At 39.0% G+C, this 21,332-nt stretch overlaps 1 protein-coding gene across 2 annotated transcripts in view; it reads left to right on the top strand.

The window, feature by feature from the left end:
- Window positions 1–21,332, top strand: part of LOC121385746 (B-cell receptor CD22-like) — a 44,417-nt gene that overhangs the window by 11,955 nt on the left and 11,130 nt on the right. Inside the window, exons 6-11 of one of the 2 annotated variants that reach the window (XM_041516515.1) lie at window positions 2,624–2,920; window positions 5,145–5,249; window positions 9,376–9,444; window positions 15,504–15,566; window positions 19,540–19,602; window positions 20,173–20,229. In XM_041516515.1, coding sequence (XP_041372449.1) covers window positions 2,624–2,920; window positions 5,145–5,249; window positions 9,376–9,444; window positions 15,504–15,566; window positions 19,540–19,602; window positions 20,173–20,229 — 654 coding nt within the window. The remainder of the gene's footprint in view (window positions 1–2,623; window positions 2,921–5,144; window positions 5,250–9,375; window positions 9,445–15,503; window positions 15,567–19,539; window positions 19,603–20,172; window positions 20,230–21,332) is intronic. The other variant, XM_041516516.1, reaches the window with a different exon arrangement.

A 21,332-nucleotide genomic window follows, 5' to 3' on the forward strand; every position in this document is an offset into this window, starting at 1 on the left:
TGGACAATAACACCCGCAAATCTAAAAACTCCATATGGTTATCTCCTAATTCATTTATTCATTCATTCATTCATTCATTCATTCATCGATTCATCTGTTCATCCAGCTAATTGATACTTGTTCAACATGTTTAATTTGTCTGTTTTTCGTCTGTGTAGATCCTCCTAAACCCGACAATGTGACGTCCTTGATAACGGCCGCGGTGGGAGATGCTACTTGTTCAACATGTTTAATTTGTCTGTTTTTCGTCTGTGTAGATCCTCCTAAACCCGACAATGTGACGTCCTTGATAACGGCCGCGGTGGGAAATGCTACTTGTTCAACATGTTTAATTTCTCTGTTTTTTGTCTGTGTAGATCCTCCTAAACCCGACAATGTGACGTCCTTGATAACGGCCGCGGTGGGAGATGTTCTTGTTCAACACGTTTAATTTGTCTGTTTTTCGTCTGTGTAGATCCTCCTAAACCCGACAATGTGATGTCCTTGATAACGGCCGCAGTGGGAGATGCTACTTGTTCAACATGTTTAATTTGTCTGTTTTTCATCTGTGTAGATCCTCCTAAATCCGACAATGTGACGTCCTTGATAACGGCCGCGGTGGGAGATGCTACTTGTTCAACATGTTTAATTTGTCTGTTTTTCGTCTGTGTAGATCCTCCTAAACCCGACAATGTGACGTCCTTGATAACGGCCGCGGTAGGAGATGTTCTTGTTCAACATGTTTAATTTGTCTGTTTTTCGTCTGTGTAGATCCTCCTAAACCCGACAATGTGACGTCCTTGATAACGGCCGCGGTGGGAAATGCTACTTGTTCAACATGTTTAATTTCTCTGTTTTTCATCTGTGTAGATCCTCCTAAACCCGACAATGTGATGTCCTTGATAACGGCCGCGGTGGGAGATGCTACTTGTTCAACATGTTTAATTTCTCTGTTTTTCGTCTGTGTAGATCCTCCTAAACCCGACAATGTGACGTCCTTGATAACGGCCGCGGTGGGAGATGTTCTTGTTCAACATGTTTAATTTCTCTGTTTTTCGTCTGTGTAGATCCTCCTAAACCCGACAATGTGATGTCCTTGATAACGGCCGCGGTGGGAGATGTTCTTGTTCAACATGTTTAATTTCTCTGTTTTTCGTCTGTGTAGATCCTCCTAAACCCGACAATGTGACGTCCTTGATAACGGCCACAGTGGGAGATGCTACTTGTTCAACATGTTTAATTTGTCTGTTTTTCGTCTGTGTAGATCCTCCTAAATCCGATAATGTGACGTCCTTGATAACGGCCGCGGTGGGAGATGCTACTTGTTCAACATGTTTAATTTGTCTGTTTTTCGTCTGTGTAGATCCTCCTAAATCCGATAATGTGACGTCCTTGATAACGGCCGCGGTGGGAGATGCTACTTGTTCAACATGTTTAATTTGTCTGTTTTTCGTCTGTGTAGATCCTCCTAAACCCGACAATGTGACGTCCTTGATAACGGCCGCGGTGGGAGATGTTCTTGTTCAACATGTTTAATTTGTCTGTTTTTCGTCTGTGTAGATCCTCCTAAACCCGACAATGTGACGTCCTTGATAACGGCCGCGGTGGGAAATGCTACTTGTTCAACATGTTTAATTTCTCTGTTTTTCGTCTGTGTAGATCCTCCTAAACCCGACAATGTGATGTCCTTGATAACGGCCGCGGTGGGAGATGCTACTTGTTCAACATGTTTAATTTCTCTGTTTTTCGTCTGTGTAGATCCTCCTAAACCCGACAATGTGACGTCCTTGATAACGGCCGCGGTGGGAGATGTTCTTGTTCAACATGTTTAATTTGTCTGTTTTTCGTCTGTGTAGATCCTCCTAAACCCGACAATGTGACGTCCTTGATAACGGCCGCGGTGGGAGATGTTCTTGTTCAACATGTTTAATTTCTCTGTTTTTCGTCTGTGTAGATCCTCCTAAACCCGACAATGTGATGTCCTTGATAACGGCCGCGGTGGGAGATGTTCTTGTTCAACATGTTTAATTTCTCTGTTTTTCGTCTGTGTAGATCCTCCTAAATCCGACAATGTGACGTCCTTGATAACGGCCGCAGTGGGAGATGCTACTTGTTCAACATGTTTAATTTGTCTGTTTTTCGTCTGTGTAGATCCTCCTAAATCCGATAATGTGACGTCCTTGATAACGGCCGCGGTGGGAGATGCTACTTGTTCAACATGTTTAATTTGTCTGTTTTTCGTCTGTGTAGATCCTCCTAAACCCGACAATGTGACGTCCTTGATAACGGCCGCGGTGGGAGATGTTCTTGTTCAACATGTTTAATTTGTCTGTTTTTCGTCTGTGTAGATCCTCCTAAACCCGATAATGTGACGTCCTTGATAACGGCCGCGGTGGGAAATGCTACTTGTTCAACATGTTTAATTTCTCTGTTTTTCGTCTGTGTAGATCCTCCTAAACCCGACAATGTGATGTCCTTGATAACGGCCGCGGTGGGAGATGCTACTTGTTCAACATGTTTAATTTGTCTGTTTTTCGTCTGTGTAGGTCCTCCTAAACCCGACAATGTGACGTCCTTGATAATGGCCGCGGTGGGAGATGTTCTTGTTCAACATGTTTAATTTGTCTGTTTTTCGTCTGTGTAGATCCTCCTAAACCTGACAATGTGACGTCCTTGATAACGGCCACGGTGGGAGATGCTGTCACTCTGACGTGTTCTGTAACAGCTAACCCCGCCGTAACCATGGTCACCTGGAAGTATGGAAATACGTTGTTACCAGAAACGGGGACGACACTGAATGTCAACATATCAAACTCCTCGTTTGGTGTCTACACGTGCATAGCTACAAACCCCATTGGCTCATCATTGCTCATAGAGTTTACGCTGAGAGAGACAGAGGCAGATGCAAATTCTGTAACACCAAAAACAATTACAGATACAGGTGAGTTTCAGTGTAATAATAATATACTCTTGAAAAAAAAGTAGGGGAACTCTAATAAGAATTTACAATTGCCAAACTTGTAAGGCATATTAGCTGTGGGGAATGGTTATATTATAATAGTTAATTAATTGGGCAGACATTACAACCGGTAGTTCAGTATTACAGTAGGTTTTATGACCACCAAAGATCTTGAAGGACGATTGGGGTCAGAAGTGAAATTTGAAAGTTGACGTGGGCTTTTTCAGTAAATTGCAAATTCAAACAATAAAAATGACTAAAAACAAAACAATAACAACTGTATGATCAATAGAATGAAAAATATTGACAGAAATAATAGACCTTAATAGATTAATAGACCTTCCTGGAAATTGTCAAAATCGAGAATGACACCACACACACGTGTACGGGGCAACTGCGTGATGCACGTGCAAACTATGGAATGTGTTTCGGTGTGTTGGTAAACAGACCTGAACGTTCTTTACTAGGATGTCTATGGTCAAAACATATGTTCGGTCTAATAGTTGATATTAACATTAATATTTCAGGTTCCCCTACTTTTTTTGAAGAGTATATATCAGAACTGGCCCTGTGCTTATAAACCTTAAAGTCTAGACTTTAATAAAGTCCAGACTTTAACGTCATGGCAACACCATTCAAATAGCATTACGTTAAAGTCTGGACTTTATTAAAGTCTAGACTTTAGGTTTTATAAGCACGGGCCCTGCAGATGGATATGCAGTAGATTTCTCTGTCGGGGTTTAAGCTGGGGTTCGTCAAATTGCAAAAAAAGGTCAATTAAAAGTTTAATTTGGTGACTATGAATTTCTTTTTATTAATTCATTAAAAAGGTAATTTGAAAATATGTTGCATGTCGTTTGTAATCTGTAGGCCTTAAAGTACCGCCATTTTCGCTGTCTGGCTAATTTTTGAAACTTTAATTTGACTATTTACAGATGTTCTAACCAAATTTGCTAATAAATGTTGGTGCCCAGCCTAAATCCAGTGTGTAATGTGTCCAAAAGATGCCAATTTTAGTGTAATACATATATTAGAATTGACCATGTATATGAACAGTAAAGTAAAGTGAAGATTGTTTTGTTTTACGACACCACTAGAGCACATTAATTTATTAATCATCAGCTATTGGATGTCAAACGTTTGGTAATTTTGACATATAGTCTTAGAGAGGAAACCTGCTACATGTTGTTTTCATTAGTAAGAAGGGATCTTTTATATGCACCATCCATGTAAGAAAACAACATTCATTGCTGGAAAGGAATATATATATAGTCCATTGACATATAGATCGGACTTTAAACTTTTAGACCATATTTCAAAATGTTATGTCGAAATTACTTTCTTTTTTTAACATTATTAAACAGTCTGATCCTCTCTTCTTTCTCTTATTTATTTTTGGACTGTCCTTCTAAAATGCTCCAAATTATATAAATATTTGGCCGAGCAGTCAATTCTTTTTATTTTTATTATATTTAAAAAAATTCTATTAACGTTTTTTCAAATTGCTATATTAAAAAAATTCTGCCCATTTCCAACTCTACCCCCCCCCCCCCCCCCCCCCCCCCCCCCAGTTCTGTCCCAGACCCTCAGTCACTGGCGAAATCAGAGATTGTGCCTGGGTGAGACGTGCTTGAACCTTAATTGGATATAGGCACATTAATATCCAGTAGTCCATCAAATGGAATTGATCCTGTCACCCATCACACCCCGGGCTCTATAGTCTAGTGTTTAAAGTTAAAGTAAACTGTTTTGTTTGACGATCGATCTATGTACATTACTAGAGCACAGTGATTTTTTTAACCATTGGCCATGACCCACTACATTTTTCCATTAGTTTCCATTAGTAGCAAGGGATCTTTTATATGCACCATCCCACAGACAGGATATAGCACACATACCATGATTTTTGATATATACCAATTATGGTGCAATAACTGGCTGAAACTAGAAATAGCCTGATGGGCGTGCTCGCATTCCTCCACCCCCGATGGGGATCGATCCTAGACTGTTCACACATCAGGCGAGTACTTTTCTTTTACCACTTGGCAACATATAACTCCACCCAACTCCCCAACCCCCCAACCCCCACGGCTAGTGTTTTACCATGGGCCAGCATCTCATCCCCATTCCCTCTACTCCCCTCCCCCCCCCCCCCCCCCCCCCAGTCTTTGAAAAGATTGTCATCAAAATAAGCGTTGTTTTTCAGACTGGACTAAACAATTTGGTTTCGACATAAAGCTAGTGCTAGCAGCCGTTGCACCCGTTTCCTTCTTCAGTATCTGTGTGTTTGCTGTGTGCCTTGTTAAGAGAGGTTAGTGCCATGTAAAGTACTGTATTGTATTACATAAATAGAGAATAACTGGTTACTGCCTTAAGATATCGGCTTTAATTATCCTGCAAAGGTTAGAATGGCGAATGCTACGAGGCTCTGCCTAGCAACATCTGCCATATTCGATAACAAAAAAGAAAGAAATGTGTTATTTAACGATGCACTCAACACATTTTAATTATGGTTATATGGCTGAGCAGGATAAAGCCGATATCTTAAGGCAGTAGGCCTAATCGGTTATTTTTTTTTATCCTGCAATTCTACAGGAATAGTTGGAAATTAAATCATTATTTATTCCATTTTTGTGTACACAAATTGAGCATTGTCAACCTAGGAGGGTGTATAGTACCAAATCAAATCCCATACACGACAATAGTAACATATGTGGCTAAAACTCCTACCTGCAACGTATCAACCGACATAAACGCCACGGATATAAATACTACCACCCCTCACACTCAAAAAAATGGGGGTCAAGCTGCTCGTTTCTGAGATAACGGGTAGCGTCTATGACTACCCTAGTTCCGCACAAAATTCGAGTACCTTTTTTCACAGGTATCCCATACATGTTTCAAGCACAAGGCAACTTGACACATTGGTACTAGATGAAATAAAATTGCATATTTTTTTTACCCATATAAAACTATTATTTTTTACAACCAACACACTCACATTTATAACCAATCACAGGACTTGTGATGTTCACTTCTCTATCAAAAGTTGGGTGCACCTCGAACTTTGACCCAGCCGGAAGTTATTTGGTTTAGTACTACCAGGAAGACTTTTGAAGTACAAGGTCATATCAGATAGATACGTGACATCATTCTTTGTAAGTTGCTAGCTGCATTCTGTGCATTCAAAAAAGGTTCTAAATTCTAAATTAAATATCAAAGTTTTGTATAGCTATCACAAAACTAAAAGTTATTTGTATTTACTGTACTTCAACAAATGATTTATAGAGTGTGTTTATTGAAAATCTAGTCTGAAATACTTGAGTTGAGTTGGGCTTATGTTACGTTACCTGTATTTTTGGTCAGTGAGCAAAATATAGAGATTTATCTAGTCACCATATCTAGCCTATGTAGATTGCGGGATAATGAAAGAAAGAAATGTTTTTATTTAACGACGCACTCAACACATTTTATTTATGGTTATATGGCATCAGACATATGGTTAAGGACCACACAGATTTTGAGAGGAAACCCGCTGTCGCCACTACATGGGCTACTCTTTCCGATTAGCAGCGAGGGATCTTTTATTTGCACTTCCCACAGGCAGGATAGCACAAACCATGGCCTTTGTTGAACCAGTTATGGATCACTGGTCAGAGCAAGTGGTTTACACCTACCCATTGAGCCTTGCGGAGCACTCACTCAGGGTTTGGAGTCGGTATCTGGATTAAAAATCCCATGCCTCGACTGGGATCCGAACCCAGTACCTACCAGCCTGTAGACCAATGGCCTAACCACAACGTCACCGAGGCCGTTTTTGAAGTAGAAGGTCATATAAGATACATACATGTACATGACATCATTCTTTGTAAAATGCTAGCTACATTCTGTCCATTCAAAAAGCATTTCTAAATTCTAAAATAAATATCCAAGTTTTGTATAGCTATCACAAAACTAAAAGTTATTTGTATTTACTGTACTAAAACAAATGATTTAAAGAATATGTTGATTGAAAATCTAGTCTGAAATACCGGTACTCGAGTTGAGTCGGGCTTACGTCACATGACCTGTATTTTTGGTCAGTGAGAGAAAATATAGAGATTTATCTAGTCACCATGTCTTGCCATTGTATACAGTGATTGTGGGATAATGAAATATATAGCTCATCAGAAACTATACATTCGATATATTCAGTTAAAAGTTGTATTTTCACAGGAAAAGTCATATTTTCACTGTATTTTATAGTTACAGTGAAAATATAGAAATAATATTTATATTTTTGTGAATAAGTTCATGCTTTAAATATCTGCCTTGTAAATTATTGTGATCTGGGGCCTAAGTCACTAAACTCTAACAACTTTGCGATCTCGCAGTGCAATGCTAAAAGGCTTGCAAAGAGGATGCTTTGTTGTCTAGCAGAGCCTAAGAGAGCTTTGTGAATTAGGCCCCTGCTTATTGAGGTCAGTGTTACTTCGTCGCTTTTTAGTTTGCATCTGATTCAGGGGAAAAACGTAAATAATGGTGCCTATCAAAATATGTCCTGTCGTTGACTTTAAAGTTAAACTTCGATTCATGTTTTGTTTGTTGTTTTGGGATGATCAGTTTGTCGTATATGTTTTCACAGCAGTATTATTAAATAATTATTAATTAACTAAAGACAGGGTTCGAAATTCACCACTGCATCATGCATGTACTGAATTGGAGTAACAGTTACAGTTATCATTTTGCCACACAGTCGATTATAAATGGGTTTTTATAATGAATCATCATATCAGTGGAAGGAAGGAAGGAAATGTTTTATTTAACGACGCGCTCAACATATTTTATTTATGGTTATATGGCGTCAAACATATTGTTAAGAACCACACAGATATAGAGAGAGAAAACCCGCTGTCGCCACTTCATGGGCTACTCTTTTCGATTAGCAGCAAGGGATCTTTTATCCCACAGACAAGATAGTACATACCACGGCCTTTGTTACACCAGTTGTGGAGCACTGGCTGGAACGAGAAATAGCCCAATGGGGCCACCGACGGAGATCGATCCTAAACCGACTGCGCATCAAGCGAGCGCTTTACCACTGGGCTACATGTATCATATCAGTGGAGTCAAACGGATCAATTATAATTGATTATTGGAACTTATATCCAGGGCTAGCTAGCTCTGGCACTCGATCGCCCCCACTGGAGAACTCTCAACAAATTTCAGGGCTGAACAGTGTGCCATCTTAAAAGCTGGAAACGTTTTGGTGGATAGAAATATATACAACAGAAATATTGTCTTCCTTTGTACTGCAAATCAGTCTTGCAAGTTCTCCAAGAAGAGCCACACAGAAATGCCGAAAGGGAAATGCAAGACATGTTTAACAGCCTGAACACCAATAAGACCACACTACAATGGATTCCTGCTCACTGTGGCATTATTGGAAATGAGAAAGCTGACCAAGTAGCAAAAGAAGGCAGTCAAACGCCACAGTATCTATACATTAGATGTCCTATGATGAAACTAAAAAACTCATCAAAAGACGATATGAAAACATTTGGAAATCCAGAACAGGTAGTACATACCCATCGGAACCAATGTGGCACCTGGAAAGAAAACAGCAAGTCCAAGTTTTCAGACTCAGGACTGGATATTGTAGACTAAAGGCTCGCCTCCATCGCCTAAGGCTCGAACATATACAGAAGAATATCAATGTCCCTGCAACAGTGGATCTCAGACACCAGAACACATTCTTCAAAGCTGCTCTCTCCTCCAAAACATAAGGCAAAACATCTGGCCAGAAGAAAAGAGCATCAAAGAAAAGCTATGGGGCAGCCCTGGTGAGCTCCAACTGACGATCCAGTTCACTGATGTAGCACATCTTAGGGTCTAGTGAGCATATGAAACCAGACGAGAAGAAGAAGGAAGGAAATGTTTTATTTAACGACGCACTCAACACATTTTATGTACGGTTATATGGCGTCGGACATATGGTTAAGGACCACACAGATATTGAGAGAGGAAACCCACTGTCGCCACTTCGTAGGCTACTCTTTTCGATTAGCAGTAAGGGATCTTATATGCACCATCCCACAGACAGGATAGTACATACCATGGCCTTCTGTTGCACCAGTCGTGGCTAGCTCTGGCACTTGCCAGTTTCGCCAATTGCGAATTCTAAAAACAATTGTCGAAATTTATTTTACTTTTAAGTTGCCGAATAAATTTCTGCTAGTAATTTAAATTTTATTAGAAAATACCTGTGTTAATTTTTGCAATTTTTAAAGTTTAAATAGATGATTTGGCAAAATGTTCTGCTCACCCAGAGATAAACTTGTATATCACTATTAATTATTATTTTTTTATTTTATTGAAGTACATGTGTAGTATTCCATGTACATACATGTATGTATTGTGTTCTAATAATTACATGTATGTGTTTGTGTTCACTTCAGTGAAATCCGTCAAGGATGGTTGTCAAAGCAAACAGCCTGAACAAGACACCTCGGCTCATCAACAACCAGGTAAATATAGAACTGTCCCAGAGAGTAAGGATCCCAGAGAGTAAGGATCCCAGTGAGTAAGGATCCCAGTAAGGATCCCAGAGAGTAAAGATCCCAGAGAGTAAGGATCCCAGTGAGTAAGAATCCCAGAAAGTAAGGATCCCAGTAAATCCGACCAGGATCCCGATGTGTTTTTCACTTGGGTAAATCCTTTGCAGAAAAAACTAACACTATATGAGAGGTTACCGTATTTTCCCATGTATTATGCACACTGTTTTTCCAAAAATACAGGTTAAAAATGGGAGTGCGCATTATACATAACAATAGAAAAAACTTTTTCTTTTTTTTTTTAAATTGTTTGATTTATGCATGTGTGAGCCTGTTACATGTAAGTACACAAGTACTAGCCTATGTTTAACGTGACATGTACATGTAGGTCTATGTACTCAAGTACCTAACTTAAGTTTTTTTTTTTTAATATACCACTGCTTTCGCTTTTCGTTAATTTTGGTAACAGGTGGAAAACGGTACATCTTGCATTCACTGTCATTGCAGGGTGTTATGTGTGTGTGGTGTGGGGGGGGGGGGGGGGGGCTCTCCCAGAGAGAAAAGAAAAGAGTAATTGATTTTGTCAAAAGGTCAACTTAAAAAAATAAAATTCGCAAACACATTTGGGTATGGCGCCATACCCGTTTTACTCTCTGGCAGAAAACCTGGCTAGTTGTCTATATCCCAAACGGTGGACGGAAGGACGGAAATGTTTTATTTAACAACACACTCAACACATTTTATTTTACGATTATATGGCGACAGATATATGGTTAAGAACCACACATATATTGAGAGAGGAAACCCGTTGTCGCCACTTCATGGACTACTCTTTTCGATTAGCAGCAAGGAATCTTTTATATGCACCATCCCACAGACAGGGTAGTACATACAATGTACCACAGTCTTTGATATGCCAGTCGTTGTGCACTGGCTGGAACGAGAAATAGCCCAATGGTCCCACCGACGGAGACCGATCCCAAACGGACCGCGCATCGAGCGAGCACATTACTACTGCCCAGACAGTGATTAATGGTACATTGTTAGTGGTTGGGGAGAGAAACGTTTGGTATATATACCACCTACTAGACTCGGTATACGTATCAAGATGTGAACCCAGTACTTAACCAGGGCTTGTAGGTAATTATGGTAGCCCCACTCCCATGGCTAGTGATATTCAGTGTTGGGCTAGTAAATAACTAATATTGCCATGCCCGATGGCTAGTGAAAAAAAAAAAAAAAGTCAAATGTTGCAGTTGTCTATTTTGTAAATATGAATATCCTGCTTCCCCCCCCCCCCCCCCCCCCCCCCCCAATATCTAAGGATGTTTAAGCTCTATGCCCATCTTTATAAATGACATAACCTATTCTTACTATTAGTAAACTTGTATTTACTTAAAGTAGGGCTAGTGAATTTTTAATCGTGGTTGATAAATTTTTTAAATCACTGATCCCGTTGCTAGTGGATTTTATAAAAAAATTCTACAAGCCCGGCCTGGATTTTCTTTTCCTTTTTCAGTAGGGCTATTTTGTAAATATGAATATCCTGCCCCCCACCCCAACCCCCTAATGTTAGTGTATTTAAGCTCTATCTCCCTCTTTAGGTGACATATATCTGATTATTTCTTATATTGAGTAAAATTGTATTAACTTAAAGAAAAGTTGGACTAGTTAATTTTTAATCATGACTAGTAAATGTTTTAAATCACTGATCCCATGGCTAGTGGATTTTATAAAAATTCTCGAAGCCCTGAAGTCTTACCAACCTTAAGTTCAGTGATTTAACCACACCACTGGGGGCGGGACACGTATTTCAAAACCTGTTTGCAAAGCAGGACTAGATGCCGGATTTTTGTCTAATTTTTACGAATTATAAAAAGGCAACGTATATAGAGGATAATAAACGAGTTACCAGATACTATCAAATTTATGTCCCGAGTGAAATAAGTTTACTTGTCCCGAGCTTTAGCGAGTGATAAATCAAAATTATTTCATGAGGGATATAAATTTGATAATAGCTGGTACCGAGTTTGTTATTCTATTTATTACAACAGCTATTTTGTTCTAAAAGCCTTTATTTTCGATATACATGCACATACGTGTAGCCTATATGTAAACCACTTTACATACTCAGTGTTTCTACCAGAAAGAGATTTGTGGGTATGGCACTATGGAATTGAATGCAACCACAGTGAACAGTGGATATGGGGGGCCTCCCATAGAAAGAAAATGGGTTACGGTTAGGGTTAGGGTTAAGAAAATCATACAGTAATGATAAGAGTCATTAATTTTGTCAAAACGTTAACTTAAAAAAGTAAAATATGCAAAACAATTTGGGTGTGGCCAGTGATGTGAGATTTCTGAGTTTTCGCGTTTTTATGACCCAAATTCCGCATTTTTATATAAATAAAAATATAAATTTAACGGTTTTGTCCAACTTTTAAGCTTTTTACCGGTATTTCCGTCTTTTAATCAACACGGAAGTCATTCGACTTATCTCCCTTCCCGCACCGAACAGTAATGAGGTTTGCCGAGGTTTTCTGTTGTTAGGCGACATTTCATTGGTTCGTTTTCGCCAACCGTGCATAGCGTTAGACAATTAGCCCGCCTTTTGTGAAGCGGCAATGGCAACCCGACGCAAAGATATCGTGAAGAAATCAGATAAATTAAAACTTGACGTAAACATAAAAAAATCCCTGGCGATGGGAATGGCTAGAGAAACAGGTGGACGGTGTTCAGTTAGAAAGCGTTTTTGAGAAACTGTCGGCAAGTGGGAAAGCCTATTGCAGTATTTGACATTATTGTGTACTGTCATTGTAAATAGTGCATACTAATTACTAAATGCACTGTACATAAGTTGTGACATTACTGTTTTATCTATAAGAAATGAAAGATTTGAAATGGATGCAAGACACCATGGTAAGTAGGTATTGAACAAGTTCACTTTTTGTAGGTAAATATGAATCATAAAGTCTTAACACAGTGATTTAACACACTTCATAAATTTGTTGTTAAGTACCTCCCCCCTGATCCCCCCCACCGGGGCGTTGCCCCTGGACCCTAGTCGGGGCCTGTCGGCCACCGAACAATTTTCAGAGTTTTTTTGACATTTGGTCACTCACATCCCTGGTGGTGCCATACCCGTTTTACCCTCTGGCAGAGTGAAAGAAGAGACTTTTTCCTGTTTTAACGTCATAGTCTCTTCTTTCACTCTGTTGTAACTATATGCAAATGAGTTAAGGTTTGTAAATTAACTAAACTTAGTGTCCATTTTAAAACTGACACCACCGCCATCAAAAACGTAATACCTATATCTCGTATTTTTTACTTCGTACATGTAAGAATATAAGACTCCCATCATATGCTGTCATGTGAGGTAGAAAAAGTACACTCGAGGTGGTAGAACTTTACACAACCGAGGGTTTACTTCTTCTATCCCACTTGTCCGCATATGATGGAGTCTTTTTCTCTCATCCATTCAGTAAATAAAGCTAATCCAGCAAGGGATCTTTCATATGCACTTTTCTACAGACAGGAAAGCACATACCACGGCCTTTGATCAGTTGTGGTGCACTGGTTGAAACAAGAGAAGAAACCCGAATCAGTTGAATGGATGCACTGATATGGCTGGAGGAAGAGAGACAAAACAAAACCGCATATGATGGAGTCTTTTTCTCTCATCCATTCAGTAAATAAAGCTAATCCAGCAAGGGATCTTTCATATGCACTTTCCTACAGACAGGAAAGCACATACCACGGCCTTTGATCAGTTGTAGTGCACTGGTTGAAACAAGAGAAGAAACCCGAATCAGTTGAATGGATGCACTGATATGGCTGGAGGAAGAGAGACAAAACAAAACCGCATATGATGGAGTCTTTTTCTCTCATCCATTCAGTAAATAAAGCTAATCCAGCAAGGGATCTTTCATATGCACTTTCCTACAGACAGGAAAGCACATACCACGGCCTTTGATCAGTTGTAGTGCACTGGTTGAAACAAGAGAAGAAACCCGAATCAGTTGAATGGATGCACTGATATGGCTGGAGGAAGAGAGACAAAACAAAACCGCATATGATGGAGTCTTTTTCTCTCATCCATTCAGTAAATAAAGCTAATCCAGCAAGGGATCTTTCATATGCACTTTCCTACAGACAGGAAAGCACATACCACGGCCTTTGATCAGTTGTAGTGCACTGGTTGAAACGAGAGAAGAAACCGAATCAGTTGAATGGATGCACTGATGTATGGCCGGAGGAAGAGAGACAAAACAATATTAATAAAGTGTTTTAACATGCAATAACACAATAAACGGAATGCTCACGTACGTCCTTCGTAATTAATGATTCCAACCCTTAAAGGGACACACCCTAGTTACGGCTAGTTGTTAACCATTACGGCGTTGTTTTTCGCTATTAAACCCATTTTTTCACAAATAAAATTGCACTTTACTTACCGTTTATTATTTAGAATATACATTTCCATTCACCTGAAGTGTTTTTTGGTAATCCTGGTGTTTGTAACGGACACACGTTTGAGAAAAAACTGTTGAGCAGACAAAAAGTCTAATTATTTTTAGACGGGATATTTCCATTTCAATGTCACAGACGTTGGTATACCACGTGACCGTTATCATTTTGGTTCAGTTTGTTTTCTCGTGCACGGTTCGCGCAATCAACATCCGATTTGTTGTTGTTGATTTGTGAGATTTTCAGTAACAATAAAGTTCAGACAAGTAAGTGTCTCAATACAAAACGTTACAAACCCTTAAAACCAATAATTTTGCTAAGTCCTACGATATCTGGAGAGGGGATACAACCAGGACAGAACAGTTGGAACATGTCCAGGAGAGGTGAAAAGAACGCACCCCAAGTCTGTGAAATTTGTCGTGACGTAAGCATTGTTGTGCTTCGAGCGACATCTACCGGTGACATCAGAATACAAACTTTCAAAATTATTTCAAGCAATTGGGACATGGGGATTCCCATGGTATTTATCGATATAAAACCTGCTTTTTCACTCCATTTGATAAAAACGTGATCTAAGTGTGTTACAGGTTTGTAGATTAACCAAATTATAATTTATTTTCGCTGGATGGAACTAGAGCGTGCAGCTTTAAAGGGACAGACCCTAGTTGTTAAACACTACAGCACATTTTTCACTATTATATTTAAGATCACTGAAATAAAACATTACTTATATTTTATTCTTCAGATTATCCATTTCCGTAGAACCGCAGTGTTTCTGGTCATCCTGGTGTTTCTAATAGCAAAAAAACTACATTTTTCATATTTTTAAAAACACATGTGGGTCTGAGAATTAAGTAGCGGTTTACTGATTCGAGTTCTAGTATATTTTTATATATAAAAGATCCCTTGGTGTATGTATTGTAAATGTAGCGGGTTTCCTCTGATGAATTATCAGATGTTTGACATCCAATAGCTGATGATTAATTAATGTGCTCTAGTGGTGTTGTTAAACAAAAAACAAAAAACCCAGGTCAATGAAACTTGGTTTGTAGCTGAATCTACAGACGTTCATCACAGTGTACCAAAAAAACGTTTAATTCCATAGAATTCTTATCTAAATTCTTTATTGTTTAAAACCGGCCTCGCTGCATGGCGTCATGGTTAGGCCATCGGTCAACAGGCTGGTAGGTAATGGGTTCGGATCTCAGTCGAGGCATGGGATGTTTAATCCAGATACTGACTCCAAACCCTGAGTGAGTGCTCTGCAAGGCTCAGTGGGTAGGTGTAAACCACTTGCACCGACCAGTGATCCATAACTGGTTCAACAAAGGCCATGGTTTGTGCTATCCTGCCTGTGGGAAGCGCAAATAAAAGATCCCTTGCTGCTAATCGGAAAGAGTAACCCATGAAGTGGCGACAGCGGTTTTCCTCTCAAAATATGTGTGGTCCGTAACCATATGTCTGACACCATATAACTGTAAATAAAATGTGTTGAGTGCGTCGTTAAATAAAACATTTCTTTCTTTATTGTTTAAAAAAAATTAATTGTGTTTTGTTCTCTTTAGTTAGATATACTGACTCGTCTCAAAAGCCTACACTACAAGAAAAAGTCCAACCAAGTACTTCATGTAAGTTAATAACAGGGTTTTTACAAGAAAACTATTGAGTTATATTAATTTATTACCCATATGGGCAGTGAAATGTGGGTGAATATATTTTCTATCTTTCCCCACTGACGCCATGACGTTAGTTTGGTGACGTCATCGGTTTCATCGACTGTCGTCTCTCGTTGATGAGATTTTACAAAACATTTAGCTCCACCAGTGTTCAGTTTTTGTTGAAATCGTTTAAGCAATTAAACATGCTCTAAACTAAAAAATTTTTAGTTCATTCACTTCCCACTAGAAACGTCAGTTAATTACGAATGTGACCTCTCTTGCTTACATTTGATTTGTGTACCTAAAGATAGCTTTTGACGTCATTGCTTTTCATTCACGACATCATCAGTTTCCTCAGACTTTCACGTCTTGTATACTATATAGTTTGTGTCCTGTAAGAAGTTTAAAGTTTAAGTTTCTAAACTATTTACACTATGGGTAATAAATACAATAACCCACTCAATACTCGGAATTACGGATTATCAGTCCCTTGTGACATTAATTTCACTTGGGACAGATAATCCGTAATTCCTCGTAATTTACTCATAAGATATTAATATAATATATTAAATAATGCTACCTCAGAGACGACAATCTTAAGAAATCCAACCAAGTAATTCACATAAGTTAACCGGATCTTTAAAGAATAACTTTTGAACTGTAAGTTGCTGTTACAAGTCCATTACCGGTCCAAGTAGAGGGGACTATAGGTTTGATCTTTATCTGTCTGTCCGTCTGTCCCATATAGTTTTCCCGGATGCTTTTTTCAGAAGCCTTTGAAATTGGTGGCGGGACGTATCCCAGTGGTACAGTGCTCGCTCGATGTGCGGTCGTTGTGAGATCGATCCCTGTCGGTGGGCCCATTAGGCTATTTCTCGTTCCAGCCAGTGCACCACGACTGGTATATCAAAGGCCGTGGTACATGTATGTGCTACCCTGTCTGTGGGATGGTGCATATAAAAGATCCCTTGCTGCTAATCAGAAAGAGTAGCCCATGAAGTGGCGACAGCAGGTTTCCTTTCTCAATATCTGTGTGGTCCGTAACCATATGTCTGACGCTATATAACCATAAATAAAATGTGTTGAGTGCGTCGTTAAATAAAATATGTCTTTCTTTCCTTTGAAATTGTTAGCTAAAATTTGGTGTATATCTTTACCATATACTGTTACAGATCAAGTTTGATTTTCATGGCAATTTACCCATTTGTGACATAGTTTTGGCCCTTGAACTTAGGACATTGATATGAATTTTTTTTTTCTTGACTTTATTTTGTAATGCCTGCCTCAAGATACTGAGCTGAAATGGTGTGTATAGCATTATCATTTTCTGTTACAGATCAAGTTTAACTTTGATGGTGATTTACTCATTTTTCACAGTTATGGCCCTTGAATTTAGGAGATATGAAAAAAATCGTTGGGCCCATGCAGTAAATTCTTTACAGGCCTTGCATAACAAATTTTATCTAGGTTTTAGCCCAGTGTTGTAAGAGTAACAAATACATTGAAGGAATGGAATTCATTCCTTCATTTCAACTTATATTCATGCTTATATCCAATTAAAGTTCAAGCACGCTGTCCTGGGCACACACACCTCAGCTACATGAGCTGTCTGTCCAGGACAGGGGCCTATTTCACTAAACATAGTAAGTTTACGTTTGCTACTATTAAAGGTCAACGACAGTCACTTTTCGCACCCTTGTTTTGGGTTCGTACACAATAAATATAGCATATCTTACCGTAATTTCACTTGAAATCCATATTTTGTAAAAGGTACAATTTGTTAATCACAAGATTTTCTTCAAACACATTCAGATGCATTAGTAATGTTCAAACAAATATTTCAATAGCAAGTTTGCATTGGAATTTTTCCAGCATTCTTAAAACGGAAACATCATGTACCCAGTGTATGGTTATTGTAAGGCGATTCAAAGTGACGTCATTGGAATACTGACGTCATTCAAATTTAAAATTAGCTATATTATTACAATGCTTCGCCACATTAAAATAAAAACTGGTCTACTAACCTTGACTCCTGTCATATTTCTATAACAAGCGGACAACGTTGTTTACAGGTTGGTATTTTGTTATTTTTCATAATTCTGGACAAAATATTAATTTTAAGTTTCAAAAGATGAAAGAAATAAAAAGTACCTTTTGTCAAATATATCATATCAAAAAATTACCTTCGGATATGTTTTATTTACTGTGTACAAAGCCAAAACAAGGGTGCGAAAAGTGACTGTCGTCGACCTTAGCAGTTATACCGGTTATACGTGTACGCGTGTTTGGCATCTACAGTACGCGAACCAACCATAATTGCGTCTAGACGTGTTTGGCATCTATTTCACACAGAAAATTACATCATTATAGAAGATGGAGCATTTTAAAGATAAAAGAAAATGAAATAAATGTATGTGTATTTCAAGCTTTATTTGTTGCACTATTGTAGTAATAAGAATTGTGGTTTAGTCGTAGATTTATGTTTATGTGCAAAACTAGGCTAACAATGTTTTGTGAAATTGGTTTAAACAATATTTTATTTGCCAAAACAACATACTGGGATTGGTCAACATAACAGGCTTAGCCTATATTAAGACCTCTCCCTACAATTTACATGCGGATACATGTTTAGAAAAAGAAAAGAAAGAAATGTTTTATTTAACGACGCACTCAACACATTTTATTTACGGTTATATGGCGTCAGACATATGGTTACGGACCACACAGATTTTGAGAGGAAACCCGCTGTCGCCACTACATGGGCTACTCTTTCCGGTTAGCAGCAAGGGTTCTTTTATTTGCGCTTCCCACAGGCAGGATACATGTTTAGATACCACAGACTATAGTAGATTTAAAGGATTGTGAAATTGGGCCCCATGGTTTAGTGGTTAGTAAGATGGAAGTCGGTGTAACATGGTCTTGCACCTTAATTGAGTTGTTAAAACCCGCTTCGGGTGGGAGCCGGTACCGGGCTGCGAACCCTGGGTTAAGTACCTACCAGCCTTATGTCCAATGGCTTAACGGCTTAACCACAACACCACCGAGGCCGGGTGAGATGGAATGGTTAATCCCGATGTCATGTCATGTCATGTCATGTCATGTCATAGGGGTTTAGATGCACATTCAGAGCAAGCTATTGTAGCACCCGCCTGTCATGGGCACAGGTGTCGGTCTTGGCTGGCTCCTCTGTCCAGGACAGGAAAGAGTTGGGGTGGATGGGAGAAGGGACCACCCATACTGGCAGGCGCAAGAGAGCACCAGCAGTCGAACCGGGGTCAGTAGCAGGCGGTGGGTGGTTTTGGTACTATGGTAATATTCAAAAGTTCCGTAGGATAAAGCCAAAAAAGAAAGGTTGCATGTGCAGTTTCGGCCATGAAGTAATTTGATCGTTTGAACGGTCTGCCGAAAGATAAAAGGGAGCGACGTATAATTTTTAAATTTTAGTATATCGAGAGTAGCTCGTTATTGTTTGTCTCCCTAGGTTGTCCCGAGGGGGCGAGATGTAGCCCAGTGGTAAACCCATTGCTTGATGCACAGTCAGTTTGGAATTGATCCCCGTCAGTGGGCCCATTGGGCTATTACTCGCTCCAGCCAGTGCACCATGACTAGTACAACAAAAACCGTGATATGTACTATCCTATCTATGCGATGGTGCATATAAAAGATCCCTTGCTGCTAACTGAAAAGAGTAGCTTATGCAGTGGCGACAGCAGGTTCCCTCGCTCGATATCTGTGTGGTCCTTAACCATATGTCCGACGCCATATAACCGAAAATAAAATGTGTTGAGTGCGTTGTTAAATAAACAATTTCCTTCCTTCCCTAGTTTGTCCCAGGGCCTGATCTGTTAAGATCGTGGCAGGACAGCCCATGGGAGACTTATCCAATCCTGATGGATATTCGTTCCATTAATTATGTTGCGATGTTGTGTCTTGCTCATTTTAGTGAACTATTCTGAGAAGCCACCTGAACCTTTGTCATCAGAAGAAGCTCAGACAGTCATTCCACGTAAGTTGACGTTGCTTGCAGAAAAACCTTTGAGCCAGGTATAATTAAAGACAAGATCTGCTTGGTCAAAGCGCAAACAAAACAGTTGTTTACATAATTTTCAGAGGGCAGCGGAAGGATGTATATAGTTCTTAGAGCCATTTTTGACAATTTAAATTACAAGTTGTAATCATTTTATTGTTTAGAATATCCATTTTTGTACATCCGAAGTGTTTTTGGTCATCCTTTTTTTTTTTTTTGTAATGTCCCAAAATAATTTTTCATAATTCTAAAAATACATGTACCCCTAACAATTAACAGATAACAAGCCAAACTCGTCAATTTTTAGATGATATATTTTCCCATTTAAACATTACAGACTTTAGTTTTTGTCTTATTATAACTTTAGCCAGATATATGTTTCAGGTTTGTATATATTAACCAAGCTTATATATAGTGTCCATTTTACTGTGCTGAAATTGGGGTCTGTGCTTTGAAGAGTTGGAATTGTTAATCTTAGAGACATAGTTTTTCTTCTTTAAATGTGGTGTTGTTTATAAAGCAATTCAAAGTGTGTCTTATCTATTTTAGTTAAATCCCAGAAGACTCAACCTCTGTTATCAGAAGAAAGTGAGACATTCACTATACGTAAGTTAACATGGTCTTTAGCGAAAAAAACATTATGCATATGCACATGCAATCTAAGTGTGAAATAAGCAATTGTAAACTGATGGTGAGTGTGTTCTGTATTGTGATTGGTTAATTACATTCTTTTTCCAGGATCAAATGAAAATAACACCCAGAAAGCTAATGACGTCATTAGAAAGTGATGTCATTAGCAATTGGAACAGGCAAAGTTGACGATTCAAGAGTCTACAGTTAGATTTTAGCCAGGCATTTTTTTCAAGAAATACCAAATATACAGTTAGTTGCGTAGAAAAACGATACAGTTTATAATGGACATAACCATATTGAGTATTTAGATTTGCAGGTATTATTGTCTATTTGATGCCCGCATATATTTCATTCGCCTTCGGTCAAAAATGACATTTGAGGGATCAAATAGACAATAACACCCGCAAATCTAAAAACTCCATATGGTTATGTCCTAATTATTAAATTCAGTTTCAGAAGCTGGAAGGGGAGGTAACTCATTGGGAGAGACCTTGCCTTCCTCAGTTACATTTAAGTGTTGGAATTGTTAATCGTGAGTGAGAGAGAGATTCATGCTACTGCTACTTGTTTAAATGTTCATTACTTACTTATGCCCGTCATCCCTTCTGGGGCATACATGTAGGCCATTGATTACAGTTTTCCAGAGTTGTCTGTCCTGTCAAGCTGCCTCCAGGGCCCATGCTTATAAAACTTAAAGTCTTGACTTTAATAAAGTCCAGACTTTAACGTAATGCTATTTGAATGGCATTGCCATGACGTTAAAGTCTGGACTTTATTGAAGTATAGACTTTAAGGTTCATAAGCACGGGGCCAGGTGTATCCTGTCTTCTCGGTGTCCACATGAAGGTCCCTTCGCCATGTGTTCCTTGGGCAGCCTCTTTTTCTTCTGCCTATAGTGGGTTCCATGTCAGAGCCTGCCTGGTGATATTCGATGTTGGCTTCCGGAGTGTATGTTCATTCCTTTTCTTTAAACCAGCCTCGGTGGCGTCATGGTTAGGCCATCGGTCTACAGGCTGGTAGGTACTGGGTTCGGATCCCAATCAAGGCATGGGATTTTTAATCCAAATACCGACTCC

This window comes from Gigantopelta aegis, chromosome 12, assembly GCF_016097555.1.
Source record: "Gigantopelta aegis isolate Gae_Host chromosome 12, Gae_host_genome, whole genome shotgun sequence".
In the NCBI taxonomy this organism is placed as follows: domain Eukaryota; kingdom Metazoa; phylum Mollusca; class Gastropoda; order Neomphalida; family Peltospiridae; genus Gigantopelta; species Gigantopelta aegis.